This window comes from Mobula birostris, unplaced genomic scaffold (genome assembly GCF_030028105.1).
Source record: "Mobula birostris isolate sMobBir1 unplaced genomic scaffold, sMobBir1.hap1 scaffold_798, whole genome shotgun sequence".
Taxonomy (NCBI): Eukaryota; Metazoa; Chordata; class Chondrichthyes; order Myliobatiformes; family Myliobatidae; genus Mobula; species Mobula birostris.
Genome location: NW_027278515.1, coordinates 25755 through 45733, shown reverse-complemented (window position 1 = coordinate 45733; position 19979 = coordinate 25755). Strand labels below are relative to the sequence as shown.

Sequence of the window (19979 nt, the reverse complement as noted above, 5' to 3'; positions counted from 1 at the left end):
CAGGTCACCTCTCATTCTCTGTCGCTACAAGGAAAAAAGGCCAAGGTCACTCAACCTGTTCTCATAAGGCAAGCTCCCCAATCCAGGCAACAGCCTTGTAAATCTCCTCTGCACCCTTTCTATGGTTTCCACATCCTTCCTGTAGTGAGGTGACCAGAATTGAGCACAGTACTCCAAGTGGGGTCTGACCAAGATCCTATATAGCTGCAACATTACCTCTCAGCTCCTAAATTCAATCCCACGATTGATGAAGGCCAATGCACCGTATGCCTTCTTAACCATAGAGTCAACCTGCAGAGCAGCTATGGACTCAAACCCAAAGATCCCTCTGATCCTCTACACTGCCAAGAGCCTTACCATTAATACTGTATTCTGCCATCATATTTGACCTACCGAAATGAACTATCTCACACTTATCTGGGTTGAACTCAATCTGCCACTTCTCAGCCCAGTTTTGCATCCTATTAATGTCCCACTGTAACCTCTGACAGCCCTCCACACTATCCATAACACCCCCAACCTTTGTGTTATCAGCAAATTTACTAACCCATCCACCCACTTCCTCATCCAGGTCATTTATAAAAATCATGAAGAGTAGGGGTCCCAGAACAGATCCCTGAGGCACACCGCTGGTCACTGACCTCCATGCAGAATATGATCCATCTACAACCACTCTTTGCCTTCTGTGGGCAAGCCAATTCTGGATCCACAAAGCATTGTCCCCTTGGATCCCATGCCTCCTTACTTTCTCAATAAGCCTTGCATAGGGTACCTTGTCAAATGCCTTGCTGAAATCCATATACACTACATCTACTGCTCTTCCTTCATCAATATGTTTAGTCACATCCTGAAAAAAGTTCAATCAGGTTTGTAAGGCCCAACCATATCCTGAGATTCATTTTCTGCAGCATTTACAGTAGATACAAAGAAACATAAGAATCAATAAACTACACATGAAGACTAGCAAGCTTGTGCAAAATACAAACCTCACAAATACAAAAAAACAATTAATTTAAAAAAATTAATACTGAGATCATAAGTTGTAGAGACTTGGAAAGTGAGCCTGTAGGTTGTGGGAATAGTTCAGTATTGGGATGAGTGAAGTTGAGTGAAGTTATCCCCTCTCGTTGAAGAGCCTGAAGGGTAATAACTGTTCCTGAACATGGTGGTGAGAGTCCTAAAGCTCCTGTACCTCCTTCCTGAGGACAGCAGTGAGAAGAGAGCAGGGCCAGTCTCAGTAAACAACAGGGTAGTTGTAAAATTGTCTCTGGTTCACCCACGTTCTTCATGTGAGAAAATCTGGTGTGTCTGGAAAAGCCGAGTAGTAGAGGGCATGGATTTAAGGTGAAGGGGACCAGTTTACAGGAGATGTATTGGACAGACTGACAGTGGTAGGAGTGTGGAATGTGCTGCAAGAGGTGGTGACACATGCAATCGAGGTGTTTAAAAGACTGTTAGGCAGACACAGTGACGTGCAGGAAGAGGAAGCAGATAGACCATGCCCTCACCCCACCATTTTAAAGGGGCATCTTCCCCTTTCCTTTCCAGTCCTGATGAAGGGTCTCGGCCCAGAACGTCGACTGCTTATTCCCATCCATAGATGCTGCCTGTCCTGCTAAGTTCCTCCAGCACTTTGTGCATGCTGCTCTCGGTATATGGACAGCTGGGATTTCGTTTTGCTCAGCACAGTCATTGCCCTGAAGGACCTGCTCTATGTTCTGTGAGATGGTTCCCACTACCTGCTGCGTGCGGTGCTACCATGGGCAAACACCACAGCATACAGTCAGTGAAACTGTGGGGATTTGGTAATGCTGAGTTCCGACCTCCTTCAACCCCGGTAAACATAACCACACAAACCAACGCACAGAGCAGCGGCATAAACACAACCTTGATGCGCTGGATGCGGTCTCTACGAGACAAATCTTCCAACTTCCTCTGGATCTCCTGCTGATGCAAACGCTGGTGGAGGAAAACAAGTTCAAGTTCAGCTTATTGTAATTCAACCGTACACATGAACAGTCCACCCCCAACGAAACAACGTTCCTCCAGACCAAGGTGCACAACACAGTACATATAACTCACACAACCGTACACATGAACAGTACACCCCCAACGAAACAACGTTCCTCCAGACCAAGGTGCACAACACAGTACATATAACTCACACAACCGTACACATGAACAGTACACCCCCAACGAAACAACGTTCCTCCAGACCAAGGTGCACAACACAGTACATATAACTCACACAACCGTACACATGAACAGTACACCCCCAACGAAACAACGTTCCTCCAGACCAAGGTGCACAACACAGTATATATAACTCACACAACCGTACACATGAACAGTACACCCCCAACGAAACAACGTTCCTCCAGACCAAGGTGCACAACACAGTACATATAACTCACACAACCGTACACATGAACAGTACACCCCCAAACAAAACAACGTTCCTCCAGACCAAGGTGCACAACACAGTACATATAACTCACACAACCGTACACATGAACAGTGTACCCCCAACGAAACAACGTTCCTCCAGACCAAGGTGCACAACACAGCACATATAACTCACACAACCGTACACATGAACAGTCCACCCCCAACGAAACAACGTTCCTCCAGACCAAGGTGCACAACACAGTACATATAACTCACACAACCGTACACATGAACAGTGTACCCCCAACGAAACAACGTTCCTCCAGACCAAGGTGCACAACACAGTACATATAACTCACACAACCGTACACATGAACCGTGTACCCCCAAACAAAACAATGTTCCTCCAGAGTTTGGTGCCCACAGTACATATAACTCACACACAACCATATACATGTACAGTGTACCCCCAACGAAACAGCATTCCTCTGGACCGAAGTGCCCACAGTACATATAACTCACACAACCATACACATGTACAGTACACCCCCAAATGAAACAACGTTCCCCTGGGGCCAAGGTGCACAACACAGTCACACGATATAACTCACATACAACACATGCTGAACTGTTATCATAAGCTATGGACTCACTTTCAATGACTCTTCATCTCAAGTTCTCAATATTTATGTTTAATTATTATTATTTTTGAATTTGCACACTTTGCCTTTTGCACAGGGGCTGTTTATCCATCCTGTTGTGCGCTCTTTCATTGATTCTATTGTGTTTCTTTGTATCTATTGTGAATGCCCACAAGACAATGAATCTCCGGACTGGACATGGTGACAGTTGTACTTTGATAATAAATTTATTTTCAATTTTGAAATTGATAAAGTAATATTACTGCAAATAAATTAACAAACAATAAAATACATTGCAGAAGATTGAGATTGGGCATACAGTGTATTTACGATACAAGAAGTAAACATGGAGGGGGTTACCACACAAAGTATGTCACAGGCTCTTCTTGCCTCACATCAGATGACATAGCAGCAGAATTAGGCCATTCATCTCATCAAGTCTGCTCCGCCATTCCACCATGGCCGATTTAATACTCCTCTCGGCCCCATTCTCCCCATAACCTTTGATGTGCTGACTAACCCATCAACCTCTGCTTTAAACGTTAGCAGTAGTTCACTGACAACCAGAGGCTCACACTGCTCCAGACCACGAACCAAAACAGCCAATCTGTACGCACACAGGAGTACCGCCTCTCCCACAGAGCAAAGCTCCCTCAGTTCCGCCCCTCCCTACAGTGTGAACCTCCCTCAGTGGGGTCTCCCATTCTCCTGACGTCAGTCAGTAGGAATGGCAGAGGGAGTGTGCACTGCAGGGACATGGTGCTTTTGTGGGATTATATTGATAAGACTTATCACCTGAAATAAATTTATTTAAAGTTGTGTGCCAAGAGCTGTAATGCCTCTCACAATGGGATGAGCTGGTATTAGACCGTTGGAACAATGCAAGAAGCCAGAGACACAGGTCGGAGTGGAAGTGAGATGACATGGAGCTTGGGTGAGTTATGGATAGTGCAGAAGGTTATCATACATTACAATGGGGCATTGACAGGATGCAGAGCTGGACTAAGGAGTGGCAAATGGAGTTCAAGCAGGAAAAGTGTGAAATGGTCAACTTTGAAAGTTTGAATTTTGAAGGTTGAATTCAGGGTTAAAGGCAGGGGATTCTTGGCAGTGTGGAGGAACAGACATCTTGGAGTTCATGTCCATAGATCCTTCAAAGGGGCATCACAAGTTGACAGGGTGGTATGATGTGTATATAGATAATATGCTTTATCCATAATAGAATCTTTCCCATAATGCCATGGGTTCTTAACTTGTTAAGCAGCCTCACATGTGGCACCTTGTCAATAGCCTTCTGAAAATCCAAGTACACTACATCAACCAATTCTCTTTTGTCTATCCTGCAAGTTATTTCTTCAAAGATTTCCAAAAGATTTGTCAGGCAAGATTTTCTCTTGAAGAAAGCATGCCGACTAGGGTTTATTTTATTATGTGCCTGCAAGCTCCCTGAAACCACATCCCTAATGATCGGTTCCAACATCTTCCCAACCATGAAGGTCAGACCAACTGGCCTATAATTTCCTTTCTTCTGTCTCTCACCCTTCTTGAAGAGTGGAGTGACATTTGCAATTTTCCAGTCTTCCGGAACCATTCCAGTATTTAGTGATTCTTGAAAGATCATTTCCAATACCTCCACGATCTCTTCAGCCACCTCTTTCAGAACTCTGGGGTGTACATACTCTGGTCCAGGTGACTTATCTACCTTCAGGACTTTTCAGTTTCCCCAAAAATCTTTTCCCTAATAATGGTAACTTCAATGGACCCCTGACACTCCAGAACTCCCACCATACTGCAAGTGTCTTCTACAGTGAAGATTGATGTAAAATGCCTGTTCAGTTCATCTGCCATTTATTTGTCCCTCGTTACTACCTCTACAGCATCGTTTCCCAGCAGTCCGATATCCACTCTTACCTCTTTTACACTTCAGGTATCCGAAGAAACTCTTGAATATTGCAGGCTAGCTTATTTTTGTGTTCTATTTTTTTCCCTTCTTAATGACTTTTATTAGTTGCCTTCTGTTGGTTTTTAAAAGTTTCTCAATCCTTTAACTTCCCACTCATTTTTGCTCCATTATATGCCCTCTCTTTGGGTTTTATGTTGGCTTTGAATTCTTTTGTTGGCAACAGTTGTGTCACTTGTCCTTAGAACACTTCTTTTAGGATGTATACATCCTGTGCCTTCTGACTCGCTTCCAGAAATTTCAGCCGTTGCTGCTGTACTGTCATCCCTGCCAGTTTTCTTTTCCAATCAATGTTGGCCAACTCCTCTCTCTTGCCTCTGGAATTCCCTGTACTCCACTATAATACTGAATTATCTGACTTTAGCTTCTCCTTCTCAAATTTCAGGGTGAATTCTATCATATTATGATCACTCTTTCCCTCAGGGTTCCTTTACCTTAAGCTCGCTAATCAATTCAAGTGCATTGCACAACACTCAATCTAAAACAGCTGGTGTCCTTGTGGGTTTAACCACGAGCTGATCTAAAAACCCATCTCGTGGGCATTCTGGAAAATCTCTCTCTTGGGATCCAGCACCAACTTTATTTTTCTTAATCCACCTGCACATTGAAATCCTTCAAGACTATTGTAACATTGTCCTTTTGGCAATCATTTTCAATCTCCCATTGTAATTTGTAGACAAAATCCTTACTACTGTTTAGGGGCCTGTATGTAACCCCCTTCAGTTTTTACTCTTTTTACCCCTGCAGTTCCTTAGCTCTACCCACAATGATTCAAAACCTTCCAACTCCCAGAGTCTCAGAGCCCTGAGAAAGGTTGTTGAAGAGATAACAGATGTATTGGTCATGATCTTTCAAGAATCACTTTATTCTGGTATGGTCCCAGACGACTGGAAGGTTGCAAATGTCACTCCACTCTTTAGGAACGGAGAAAGGCAAAAAGAAGTGTTGGAGTCTATTATTAAGGATGAGCTTTCAGGGTACTTGAAGATTAATGATAAAATAGTCAAAGTCAGTATGGTTTCTGTAAAGAAAAATTTTGCCTGACAAATCTGTTGGGAGTTCTTTGAGGAAGCAACAAGCAGGGTGGACAAAGGAGAGGCAGTGGATGTCATTTACTTGGATTTTCAGAAGGCATTTGATAAGGTGCCACACATGAAACTGCTTAACAAGATAAAATCCTATGGCGTTACAGGAAAGATACTGACATGGACAGAGGAATGGCTGACAGGCAGGAGGCAGTGAGTGGGAATAAAAGGGACCTTTTCTGGTTGGCTGGCAGTGGCTAGTAGTGTTCCTCAGGGGTCAGTATTTAGACCACCACCTTTCACATTGTTTCTCAAAGACTTAGATAATGGAATTAACAGGAATTCTGCAGATGCTGGAAATTCAAGCAACACACATAAAAGTTGCTGGTGAACGCAGCAGGCCAGGCAGCATCTCTAGGAAGAGGTGCAGTCGACGTTTCAGGCTTAGATAATGGAATTGATGGCTTTGTGGTAAAGTTTGTGGATGATACGAAGGTAGGTGGCGGGGTAGGTAGTACTGAGGAAGCAATGCGTTGCAGCAGAACTTAAGACATATTGAAAAAATGGGCAAAAAATTGGCAGATGGAATACGGTGTTGGGAAATGTATGATGATGCATTTTGGTAAAAGGAACAATAGGGCGGACCTATTATCTAAATGGGGAGAGGGTTCAAACATCAGAGGTGCAGAGGGACTTAGGAGTCTCATGCAGACTCCCAGAAGGTTCATTCACAAGTTCAGTCTGCGGTAAAGAAGGCAAATCCAATGTTGGCATTTATTTCAAGGGGAATTGAATATAAAAGCAATGAAACAATGCCGAGCCTTTATAAGACACTAGTCAGGCTGCACTTGGAGCTTTGTCAACAGCTTTGGGCCCCATATCTCAGAAAGGATGTGTTGTCATTGGAGAGAGTCCAGAAGAGGTTTATGAAGACGATTCCAGGAACGAAGGGGTTAACATATGAGGAGCACGTGGCAGCTTTGGACCTGTACTCACTGGAATTTAGAAGAATGCATGGGCATCTCATAGAAACCTACTGAATATTGAAAGGCCTAGATAGGGTGGATGTGGAGAGGATGTTTCCTCTGGTGGGGTATCCAGAACTAGAGGACACAGCCTCAAAACTGAGGGGTGACCTTTAAGAACAGAGGTCGGGAGGAATTTATTTAGCAAGATGGTGGTAAATCTGTGGAGTGCTCCGCCACACACTGTGGTGGATGCCAAGTCCATGGGAATACTTAAAGCGGAAGTTGATCTTTTCCTGATTGGTCAGGGCATTAAAGGATATGGCGATAAGGTAGATGTATGGGGCTGAGTGGAATCTGAGTTCAACCATGATGGAATGGCAGAGTAGATCAATGGGCTGAATGGTCTAACTTTGCTCTTATGTCTTGTGGTGACCTCTTTCTCATGACTTGATTTCATTTTTTTCCAACAGAACCATGTCACCTCCTCTGCCTACCTGCCTGTCCTTTTGACACAGTGCCAATCTATAACTGTGCTACAAGTTCATCCACCTTATTCCATATACTGCGCACATTCACATACAACACCTTCAGTCCTGCATTCCCCCTTTATGATCTTGTCCATCTTTTACATTGCAACTATGACTGCAATTTTGTCCTATCATTAGCCCCTCCTTGCTAGGAGTCTCACTACACATTGCCTCTGTTTGTAAACCAACTACCTCATCTTCAGCAGTCAGGTTCCCACCCCCCTGCTCAATTAGTCTAAAACCTCCCGAACAACTCTGGCAAATCTGCCGCAAGGATATTGGACCCCTTTGGGGTTCAGGTGTAACCTATGTGAGATGTGGCAGTCTTGGGGGAACTCCCCTCTCCCGCAGAGTCACATCTGCCAGAAGTGCATACGGCTGGGCGATCTGGAAGACTGTGTAAGGAATCTGGAGCAGCAGCTGGATGACCTTCGACTCATAAGGGAGAATGAGGCAGTCATAGATGAGAGCTACAGGGAGGTAGTCACACCTAGGCTGTCGGAAGCAGATCATTGGGTGACAGTCAGAGGGGGAAAGCAAAGGTGAGCAGACAGGTAGCGCAGAGCACCCCTGTAGCCATTCCCCTAAACAGTAAGTTTACCATCCTGGATACTGTTGGCAAGGACGACTGACCAGGTGTGAGCCACGGTGGCAGGGCCTCTGGCACTGAGTCTGACCCGGTGGTACAGAAGGGTGGGACGGAGAAGAGGAGAGCTGTCGTCATTGGAGACTCTATAGTTAGGGGGGCAGACAGGAGATTTTGTGGACGTGAGAAGGACACCCGCATGGTTTGTTGCCTCCCGGGTGCCAGGGTCCGGGATGTCTCTGACCGGGTGCATGACATCCTGGTACGAGAGGGAAAGCAACCAGAAGTCGTGGTACATTTTGGGACCAATGACATAGGCAGGAAGAGGGATGAGGTCCTGAAGTGTGAGTTTTGGGAATTAGGCAGAAGGCTGAAGAACAGGACCTCAAGGGTGACGTTCTCAGGATTGCTGCCAGTGCTACGTGACAGTGATGGTAAGAATTGGAGGAGATGGCAGTTGAATGCGTGGCTGAGGAGTTGGTGCAGGGAGCAGGGTTTTAGATTTTTGGATCATTGGGATCTCTTCTGGGGAAGGTGGGACCTGTACAGATTGGATGGGTTGCACCTGAACTCGAGGGGGAGCAATATCCTTGTAGGTAGGTTTGCTAGCATGGTTCTGGAGGGTTTAAACTAATTTGCAAGGGGGATGGGACCCAGAGCGATAGAGCAGTGAAAGAAGTGCATGGAGTAAAGCCAGATCTAACATACAGAGAGGCTTTGAGGAAAGAGAAGCAGAATAAACGGTGTAAAGACAGTAAGGTAGAAGGGCTGAAATGTGTGTACCTCAATGCAAGAAGCATCAGGAACAAAGGTGATGAACTGCGAGCTTGGATACATACATGGATGGAATTATGATGTAGTGGCCATTACAGAGACTTGGCTGGCACCAGGGCAGGAATGGATTCTCAATATTCCTGGATTTCAGTGCTTTAAAAGGGATAGAGGTGGGGGGGGGGAGGGGAGGAGGGATGGCATTACTGGTCAGGGATACTATTACAGCTACAGAAAGGATGGGTAATGGAGCAGGATCCTCTTTTGAGTCAATATGGGTGGAAGTCAGGAACAGGAAGGGAGCAGTTACTCTATTGGGGGTATTCTATAGGCCCCCTGGTAGCAGCAGAGATACCGAGGAGCAGATTGGGAGGCAGATTTTCGAAAGGTGCAAAAATAACAGGGTTGTTATCATGGGTGACTTTAACTTCCAATATTGATTGGCACCTGATTAGTTCCAAGGGTTTAGATGGGGCAGAGTTTGTTAAGTGTGCCCAGGACAGATTCCTGTCACAGTATGTTGACAGGCCGACTAGGGAGAATGCCATACTAGATCTAGTACTAGGTAACGAACCAGGTCAGGTCACAGATCTCTCAGTGGGTGAATATCTGGGGGACAGTGACCACCACTCCCCTGGCCTTTAGCATTATCATGGAAAAGGATAGAATCAGAGAGGACAAGAAAATTTTTAATTGGGGAAGGGCAAATTATGAGGCTATAAGGCTAGATCTTGCGGGTGTGAATTGGGGTAGTGTTTTTGCAGGGAAATGTACTATGGACATGTGGTCAATGTTTAGGGATCTCTTGCAGGATGTTAGAAATAAATTTGTCCCGGTGAAGAAGATAAAGAATGGTAGGGTGAAGGAACCATGGGTGACAAGTGAGGTGGAAAATCTAGTCAGGTGGAAGAAGGCGGCATACATAATTAGGTTTAGGAAGCAAGGATCAGATGGGTCTATTGAGGAATATAGGATAGCAAGAAAGGAGCTTAAGAAGGGGCTGAGAAGAGGAAGAAGGGGGCATGAGAAAGCCTTGGCGAGTAGGGTAAAGGAAAACCCCAAGGCATTCTTCAATTATGTGAAGAACAAAAGGATGATAGGAGTGAAGGTAGGACCAATTAGAGATAAAGGTGGGAAGATGTGCCTGGAAGTGAGCGAGGTCCTCAATGAATACTTCTCTTCGGTATTCACCAATGAGAGGGAACTTGATGACGATGAGGACAATATGAGTGAGGTTGATGTTCTGGAGCATGCAGATACTAAGGGAGAAGAGGTGTTGGAGTTGTTAAAATACATTAGGATGGAAAAGTCCCTGGGGCAAGACAGAATATTCCCCAGGCTGATCCACGAGGCAAGGGAAGAGATTGCTGAGCCTCTGGCTAAGATCTTTATGTCCTTGTTGTCCACGGGAATGGTACCGGAGGATTGGAGGGAGGCGATTGTTGTCCCCTTGTTCAAAAAAGGTAGTAGGGATAGGCCGGGTAATTATAGACCAGTGAGCCTTATGTCTGTGGTGGGAAAGCTGTTGGAAAAGGTTCTTAGAGATAGGATCTATGGGCATTTAGAGAATCATGGTCTGATCAGGGATGGTCAGCATGGCTTTGTGAAGGGCAGATCGTGTCTTACAAGCCTGATGGAGTTCTTTGAGGAGGTGACCAGGCATATAGATGAGGGTAGTGCAGTGGATGTGATCTACATGGATCTTAGGAAGGCATTTGACAAGGTTCCACATGGTAGGCTTATTCAGAAAGTTGGAAGGCATGGGATCCAGGGAAGTTTGGCCAGATGGATTCAGAATTGGCTTGCCTGCAGAAGGCAGAGGGTCGTGGTGGAGGGAGTACATTCAGATTGGAGGGTTGTGACTAGTGGTGTCCCACAAGAATCTGTTCTGAGACCTCTACTCTTCCTGGTTTTTATTAACGACCTGGATGTGGGGGTAGAGGGGTGGGTTGGCAAGTTTGCAGACGACACAAAGGTTGGTGGTGTTGTAGTTAGTGTAGAGGATTGTCGAAGATTGCGGAGAGACATTGATAGGATGCAGGAGTGGGCTGAGAAGTGGCAGATGGAGTTCAACCCAGAGAAGTGTGAGGTGGTATACATTGGAAAGACAAACTCCAAGGCAGAGTACAAAGTAAATGGCAGGATACTTGGTAGTGTGGAGGAGCAGAGGGATCTGGGGGTACATGTCCACAGATCCCTGAAAGTTGCCTCACAGGTGGATAGGGCAGTTAAGAAAGCTTATGGGGTGTTAGATTTCTTAAGTCGAAGGATAGAGTTTAAGAGTCGTGATGTAATGATGCAGCTCTATAAAACTCTGGTTAGGCCACACTTGGAGTACTGTGTCCAGTTCTGGTTACCTCACTATAGGAAGGATGTGGAAGCATTGGAAAGGGTACAGAGGAGGTTTACCAGGATGCCGCCTGGTTTAGAGAGTATGCATTATGATCAGAGATTGAGGGAGGTAGGGCTTTACTCTTTGGAGAGGAGGAGGATGAGAGGAGACATGATAGAGGTGTACAAGATAATAAGAGGAATAGATAGAGTGGATAGTCAGCGCCTCTTCCCCAGGGCACCACTGCTCAATACAAGAGGACATGGCTTTAAGGTGAGGGGCGGGAAGTTCAAGGGGGATATTAGAGGAAGGTTTTTTACTCAGAGAGTGGTTGGTGCGTGGAATGCACTGCCTGAGTCAGTGGTGGAGGCAGATACACTAGTGAAGTTTAAGAGACTACTAGACAGGTATATGGAGGAATTTAAGGTGGGGGGTTATATGGCAGGCAGGGTTAGAGGGTCGGCACAACAATGTGGGCCGAAGGGCCTCTACTGTACTATTCTATGTTCTAAGCCTTTTGCACAGGTTGTATATTCCCAGCAGAGATCCCAATGGTTTAATAACCCCTGCCCTCTGCATTAGCTCTTCAGCCACACATCCTCCTGCCAAATTATCCTGTTCTTACCCTCTCTAGCACATGGCAGAGACAGCAATCCAGAGGTTACTACCCTGGAAGTCCTGTTTTTCAGCTTTCTCTCTTTGGGCCCTCCTCACTTATCTACCTACGTCATTGGTGGCAATATGAACCAAGACTTCTGGCTGCTTTCCCTCCTTGTTTAGAATGCCAATCTAAGATATCCTTGATCCTGAAATCTGGAAGGCAAAATACCATCTGGGTATCTCTATCACACCCATAGAATCTCGCCTCTGATCCTCTGACTATGGAATCTACTATCAACACTGCAGTCCTCCTCACCTCTCTGCTCTTGTGAACCACGGCACCGGACAGCGCCAGAGACCCGGTCACTGCAGCTTCCCCCGGTAGGTCATCTCCCTCAACAGTATCTAAAGTGGTATAGTTATTACTGAAGGGAATGGCCACAGGTGTACTCCACACTAGCTGTGCATTTCCCTTCCTTTTTCTGACAGTCACCCAGTTATCCATCTCCTGCAGCCTAGGGGTAACTATCTCCCTGCAGCTCCTGTCTGTCACCTCCTCATTCTCCCATATGAGTCAAAGGTCATCCTGTTGCAGCTCCAGTTCCCTCAATACATTCTCTCAGCAGCCTCAACTCAATGCACATGGTGCTGATATGTTAGTCCAGGAGACTGGAGGTCTCCTTGACTTCCCACATCCCACATACAGTACAAACCACCGCCCCTGGAGCCATTCTCACTAAACTACCCTGCCCCAACAGATGAGGAATGAACAAGAAAGAAGAAAAAGACAGTTGTCAGATACTCCACCTCGCCCAAACCTGTTCTCACCGAAGCCTGATGAGCCAAAGCCACTCGAAAGACTGGCACAATCTTGGCCGCTGAAAGAATGATTGCTCTGCTTGCATCCGTGTTAATTTTATTCGCCTTTTCTAATTGAAACCCCTTTTTATCAGGCGTCTCTAGAGATCTGGCTTGCTCGCCACTCAGCATTGAGAAAACCACCTTTCTCAGACTCTATACATCTAGGGTAGATATGACTGAGGTCCCACTAAACCCATGAGATTGAGACTTCTTGGCCACCCAAACCCCGGTTTGAGTGAATACTGTGTGAGTTACTGCCCCATGCAATCGCCCATCGGCAAGAAAGAGCGGATCATACACCACACACAATTATAAAGGAAGTACATTTATGAATATTAACTTAACCAAAGAGTTATTAAGGAAAAGAAAGAAAAAAAACAAGGGCCCACTATAATTAAACAGTCAAACATGCACAGATTGGAGCTCAAATCTTCCAAAAGCCAGTGTATCCGATGTACTCACGGCACCAACTGCTATTCACCGATCTCTGGTAGAACTCCCCCTCTTGGGCACCATTGTGCTTTCCTGTCAGATTGAATCCTACAGCTGGTTCTCTTGAGCTTCGTCTCTCTGCGTTCCCACCAAGAAAGATCTTGACCAGTGTCCATCACAAAACCTCTCCCCCAGTATTCTCTAAAATCTCCACCCAGTTCCACTCTCCTGATTGGATGACGCCACATCCCCAAGCATCCCTCATCTTTAATGGCAATCCAAACACTGCCCTTGCCTTGCCTCTGTCTTCACCGTGACAGAACTCTGGAACGTTGCTTTAAGTCCAGGTGCAGGAACGCTCTCCCACTCTCAGTCCATTTCCAGCCCTTTATGTGCACATTGGGACAACGCACCCGCTCCAATATTCTGGTTTCCCAGTCAGTACCTCAGGCTGAAATCATAGGTAGACAACACCATCAACCAACGATGGCCTGTCGCATCCAATTTCTCCGAGGTCAGGATATAAGTCAATAGATTGATGTCTGTCCTCACCTCAAACTTGGCACCATATAGTCAGTCACTTAACTTATTCCCTACAATCCATTTCAAAGCCAGAAACTCCAATTTGTGTGTGGGGTAATTTCACTCGGAGGGTGGCAGTCTCAACTGTGTGCCCCGATCGTGATATAGCCCGCTTGGCTGGCATCTGTATGTAATACATATGGCAAATGGGGGTTTACAAAAGCCAACAGAAGCACTTTCGTCAGCAGCTCCTTCAACACCTGAAAGCCCTCTTCACATTTTGCATCCCATCTTGCTCCAAAGGGCTAAGATAAACTTTACCATATTTTCCTTTTGTCGTCCTCCCATTAATTCTTCCTCAAGAGAGGGTAACTGCACAGAAGCTGATTCAAGGGTGACTCACTTTAGAGTAGCCCTTCCCGAACCTTCGATAGTACCCATGGAATCCAAGGAACGAGCAGGGGGCGCTCACATTCTTGGGCCTTGGCCAAATCTGCCTCTAACTTTGGCAGATCCATAGCTAATCCATCCCATGAGACTATGTGCCCAAGCCCAATGTAGTTGACAGATATCTTGCAGAACTGGCAACTTGTCCAGTGACAGTTTTAACCCTTCAGCTTTAAGGCCACCTAACACCTTCAGTAGCCTCGCCTCATGCTCTTCCAGGGTGGATCCAAACACTATGAGATCATCCGGTATGTTAGCACCTCAAGCAATTTCATATCCTCAACAATTTTCTTCATGACATGCTGGAAAGTAGCCAGTACTCCTGATATGCCCTGGGATATCCTTTCAAACTGAAAGGATCCAAGTGGACATATGAATGCTGTCTCCTCCTTATCAGCCTCACTTATGGGTACCTGATAATACCCACTCCTTAGGTCCAGCACACTGAACCACTTCACTTCACTCAGGCAGGCCAGTGCATCCTCGATCCTCAAAACAGTATACTGATCGGGGACTGTGCGTCGGTTCAGAGTCTGATAGCCAACATACATTCCTACCTTCCCATTCTTCTTCCTCATCACCACGATGGGGGACACATAGGGACTCCTAGACTCAGTGATAATCCCAGATTCCTTCAGCTTCTGCAAAACATCCCCCACCTTGGTGGGTGCGAGTCGCCAAGACCTTTCTCTGAAGAGGGTGTCCTCTGTCACTCGGATGGTGTGGCGAGTACTCTTGGAACAACCCACATCAAACTCATCAGTAGAAAAGACATCTTCAAACTTCAACACCTTCTCTGTCAATCTCCTCTACCAAACTCCAGGTACCTGGGAGTCACCAAAGCTGAATGACTTGGCTGTCAACTTTCCCTTTCCAGGAGATGGTTTCTCTCCTGCTTGTCTCACGGGAAAACTAGACGTGACAATCACTGAAAAAAGGTGTGCCACTGGCATTCCCCTCCCTCTTCAAGGTGTTACTGACAATCATGGTCATCCTGTTTACCTGAACAGCCGATGGCTTTTGCAGTTTGGGCCTCATCAGTACCCAGCAGGTAAGCGTGATTCCTCTTTGTGGTCTTCCAGAACATCCACCAGAAGGGCCTTAGCATCAGGCATTCTGGAAAATTTGGAGTTTCCCATCACTCTGGTTACTTCCCCAGGCCGTAACATGACGGTTTGGACTGGGTGTACCACACTGTTCCTCCTTTGTGCTCATCATCCAGCCTAGGATAGGCATGCACTTCCTCAAAAGCAGCTCTGAGCACAGCTGTCTTCGACTTTCTCCTCGTAGGCTCTCACTAGTCTCCTTACAATTGGCGTATTTATCCCCACAAGAATTGAAGCTTCACCCTTCTCGACCAGGTCTGGACAAACCAACACCAACGTATCAAGGACCTCAGCTACTCCCATATCTGCCTCCAAAAACTCCAGCTTCAACAAGTAACCACCATACAGGTAGTCATCAGTACTAAAGCTCATCAATGGCAAAGGCATCAAGTACCAGTTGTGGAAGGATCTGTACAGCAGAGTAACCTGAGAGTCTGTGTCAGGTATGGATCTAGCAAAATCACCCTCAATCCATATGGATACACTGGAGCTTGGCCCCACTAAGCCTTCAGGAATAGGGTTTTTCACTTTAGTGTTTTCCTTGATACATTGACTGGAACGTGTTCCCCCCAGGATGACAGGCTGTTCCCTCACTGGGTTTCTCTGAAGTTTCCTGATTTCCCTTTCTGTTTAAGCACCCACGGACTCCCTTTCCGAAGGCCTTCCCATCCTTCACACTCCCATCTGAAGTGTCCCTCCTCACCACAGTTGTAACAGACAATACCGGTCACTCCCCTTATCGAAGGACCCCCTACAATAGCAGCCCTCTGCTTAGTATGTCCCATCAGTGGGCCAGGCTCCCTATCGGCTTTGTCATGCTTGGTGACAGCACCCACCGATACCAACTGAGATACCTCAATTCTCTAATCCTTTACAGATCCTACAAAACCCCCACCCGTGTGGCTTTAGGGGTCGCTTCAGCAATAGAGGCTACCACCAAGGACTGTACCCTGCTGACAGAGGTCTCCTGCTCCTCTACTGCATTTTCCTGCTCTCTTACTTCTCTCATCAGCTCAACAAACGAGGGAAGGGGGAGGCGATTCCTTCAAGACAGAGGCTTAAAGCAATCAGGTCACATGACTGTGTGCCCTTTGCCACTTGGTCCATCCTTAATTGATTCACATCAGCCAGTTGAATGGCCCCTTTACGCCAAAAGCAAAACAGCCGTCCCTCCAGCCGGAAAATGTAAGCAGAAACTTTCTCCCCTTTCTCCTGAAACATGTTCCCAAACCCCGTCAGAAACTCCATCAGGCTTCCTGTCACGCCAAAAACACTTTCTAAGAGTTGTATGTAGTCTGCTGAAGTAGCAAAGGGGCTGCCTGCTTTCAAGGACCTCACCCCCTCAGAGGCCAAACCCTTCAGGCTCTCTACCAGTCACTGTCTTTTCACACCATCAGACCACTGACACTCGACCAGCATCTGCCCAAGGCTCATTTTCCTCCTCCCCCCTGGGGGTGAGCTTCTCTTCCCAGAACATTCTCAGCCTCCGATAACTTTGACTGGCTGCCGGTGCACTTTGCCATTTCTCTGCCAGGGACATAATTGCTGATACCAACTAGGAATAGATAGTCAGAGGCTTTTCCCCAAGGCTGAAATGGCTAACAAGCAACAGTTTTAAGGTGCTTGGAAGAAGGTACAGAGATGTCAGGGGTAAGTTTTTTTTATGCGGAGAGTGGCAACGGTGGTGGAGGTGGATACAGGCCAATACAGGCCCTTCGGCCCAAAAAGCTGTGCCGAACATGTACTTACTTTAGAAATTACCTAGGATTTCCCATGGCCCTCTATTTTTCTAAGCTCCACAATCACTGACAACCAGCCAGAAAAGGCTCCCTTTATTCCCACCCTTTGCCTCCTGCCAATCAGCCACTGCTTTATTCATGCTAGAAACTTTCCTGTAATACCATGGGCTCGGAGTTTGTTGACAAAGTGTGGCATCTTGTCAAAGGCCTTCTGAAAATCCAAGCACACAAGATCAACTGATTCTCCCTCGTCTATCCTGCTTGTCATTTCTTCAAACAATTCCAACAGATTTGTCAGGCAAGATTTTCCCCTGGGGGAACCACGTTGACTCCAGCCTATTTTATCATGTGCCTTCAAATACCCTGAAACCACATCATTAATAATCGACTCCATCAGCTCCCCAACCACTGAGGTCAGACTAACTGGCCTAAAATTTCCTTTCTCCTGCCTTTCTCCCTTCTTGAAAGGTGGAATGACATTTGCAATTTGTAATTTATAGTATTATTTTAGTACTGCAATGTACCGCTGCCTCAAAATAACAAATTTCACAACATACTTGGTGATATTATACCGGATTCCGATTCCGGGTTTCTAGCGTTTTCCATTGACATTCCAACACATTAAGATGATTAATTTCCTCTAAAACAGCCCAGGAATATCATGAGTATAAGAGTGATTGGGGAATAAAGTGCCGGATGCTCTGAATGAACGAAAAGCTGGAGAGTTGGTGAGGGGCAGCAGCCCAACGTACCTCCATGCTGAGGACCTTGTGGAATATGGCCTGGGCCAGGCTCTCACGTACATATCTTTGATGATCTTTGCGGACTATACTGAGGCGATATTCCTTCTCGGACACAATCCGTCCACTCCTTGTGACCTGCACAGGGAAGCATCAAAGATCTAAGAACTTCAGGGATTTAATCTTTAGCAATGGTCTTAGAGATAGATCAGTAAGAAATAGCTTGGAAACAGACCCTTCAGCCCATCGAGTCTATGCTGTCTGTCAACTACCTGTGGATACCAACCTTACATTGACCCCATTTCATTCTCCCTTCGTTCCCAACAACTCCCCCCAGAATCCACCCCTCACCTGCACACTAGGGACAATAGACAGCAGCCAATTAACGCATTGGTCTACGCGTCTTTGGGATGTGGGAAGGAATCTGAGCATACGGGGGAAACCCACACACAAGGAGAACATGCAAACTCCCCACAGACAGTGCCACAGGCCAAGAATGAACCCGGATCTCTGGGGCTGTGACGCAGTGGCTCTACCACTGTACCATGAACACTCCTGTGCTCCTTTGCCTGGGCCATACGACCATACGACCTAGGAGCAGAATTAGGCCATTTGTCCCATCTAGCCTGTTCCCAGAACTGTCGAGATTGGGGGATCACAGAGCCGGCCATGATTGTCCTACCTACCAAACCCACACGTTGTAGATGCCTACGGATCCTGGTGTTATTGAAGTATCTGGTCAGATGTTTGTCCGTCAGGCTGTTATATGTCTCCAGGGGTCTGAAAGATAAAAATAATGAAGGTCAGTCCCCACATGGGGTCATCGAGTTAGTGCAGGGATGTGATGCAGATTGCAGAACAGGCTCAATGGGCTGAATGAACAACTGCTGTTATCCCCACCACCAGTGCCATAGGATTGTACGGCATAGAAACAACCCCTCTGCCAAACACATCCTTACTGACTTGCTCGCCGTTAGTTTTATAAGGCATTGGTCAAATCTGTGAGAAGTTTTGGGTCCATTATCCAAGTTGGAATTTAATACAGACAAGTGCGAGGTGTTGCACTTCAGTTACCCCAACCAGGGTAGGTCTTACACAGTGAATGTTAGGACACTGAGGAATGTGGGAAAACAAAGGGATCTGGGAATACAGGTCCACCATTCATTGAACATGGCATCACAGGCAGATAGGGTCATAAAGAACGCTTTTGACACACTGGCCCTCATAAATCAATGTATTGAGTACAAGGCTTGGGATGTTATGGTGAAGTTGTACAAGACATTGACCAGTTTGGAGTATTGTGTACAGTTTTGGTCACCGACCTACAGGAAAGATGTAAATGAGGTTGAAGTAGTACAGAGAAATGTTACAAGGATGTTGCCAGGTCTGGAGGACCTGAATTATAAGGAAACATTGAATAGGTTAGGGCTTTATCCCTTGGAATGTAGAAGATTGAGAGGAGACTTGATGAAGGTATACAGAATTATGGGGGTATAGATAGGGTAAATGCAAGCAGGCTTTTTCCACTGAGGTTGGGTGGGGCTACAACCAGAAGTCACAAGAACATAAGAAATAGGAGCAGGAGTCGGCCATCTGGCCCGTCGAGCCCGCTCCATCATTGAATAAGATCACGGCTGATCTGACCATGGACTCACCTCCACCTACTTGCCTTTTCCCCATAACCCTTAATCCCCCTACTATGCAAAAATCTATCCAACCTTGTCTTAAATATATTTACTGAGGTAGCCTCCACTGCTTCATTGAGCAGAGAATTCCACAGATTCACCACTCTCTGGGAAAAGCAGTTTCCCTTCATCTCTGTCCTATCTAACCTGTCTATATCTCTCTGCAGACTCTCACAATTTGCTTTTCCATTCAATTTAGTATCATCACTTAACTTAGGTACACTACACTCGGCCTCCCTTCCAGATCATTAATGTATATCAATAGACAATAGGTGCAGGAGTAGGCCATTCGGCCCTTTGAGCCAGCATCGCCGTTCACTGTGATCATGGCTGATCATCCACAATCAGTACCCCTTTCCTGCCTTCTCCCCATATCCCTTCACTCCGCTATCTTTAAGAGCTCTATCTAATTCTTTCTTGAAAGAATCCAGAGACTTGGCTTCCACTGCTTTCTGAGGCAGAGCATTCCACAGAACCACAACCCTCTGTGTTTTTCCTCAACTCCATTCTAAATAGCCTACCCTTTAGTCTTAAACTGTGGCCTCTGGTTCTGGACTCACCCAACATCGGGAACATGTTTCCTGCCTCTAGCGTGTCCAATCCCTTAATAATGTTATATGTTTCAATCAGATCCCCTCTCATCCTTCTA

The 19979-nt window shown here is 46.2% G+C and overlaps 1 protein-coding gene across 1 annotated transcript in view; it reads right to left on the bottom strand.

Moving 5' to 3' along the window:
- erich3 (glutamate-rich 3) overlaps positions 1 to 19979 on the bottom strand; it is a gene marked incomplete at its 3' end in the record, with an annotated part of 64677 nt that overhangs the window by 22994 nt on the left and 21704 nt on the right. Inside the window, exons 2-4 of the mRNA XM_072250916.1 lie at positions 18332 to 18425; positions 17658 to 17783; positions 1888 to 1959 (exon numbers count right to left, since the gene is read on the bottom strand). Coding sequence (XP_072107017.1) covers positions 1888 to 1959; positions 17658 to 17783; positions 18332 to 18425 — 292 coding nt within the window. The remainder of the gene's footprint in view (positions 1 to 1887; positions 1960 to 17657; positions 17784 to 18331; positions 18426 to 19979) is intronic.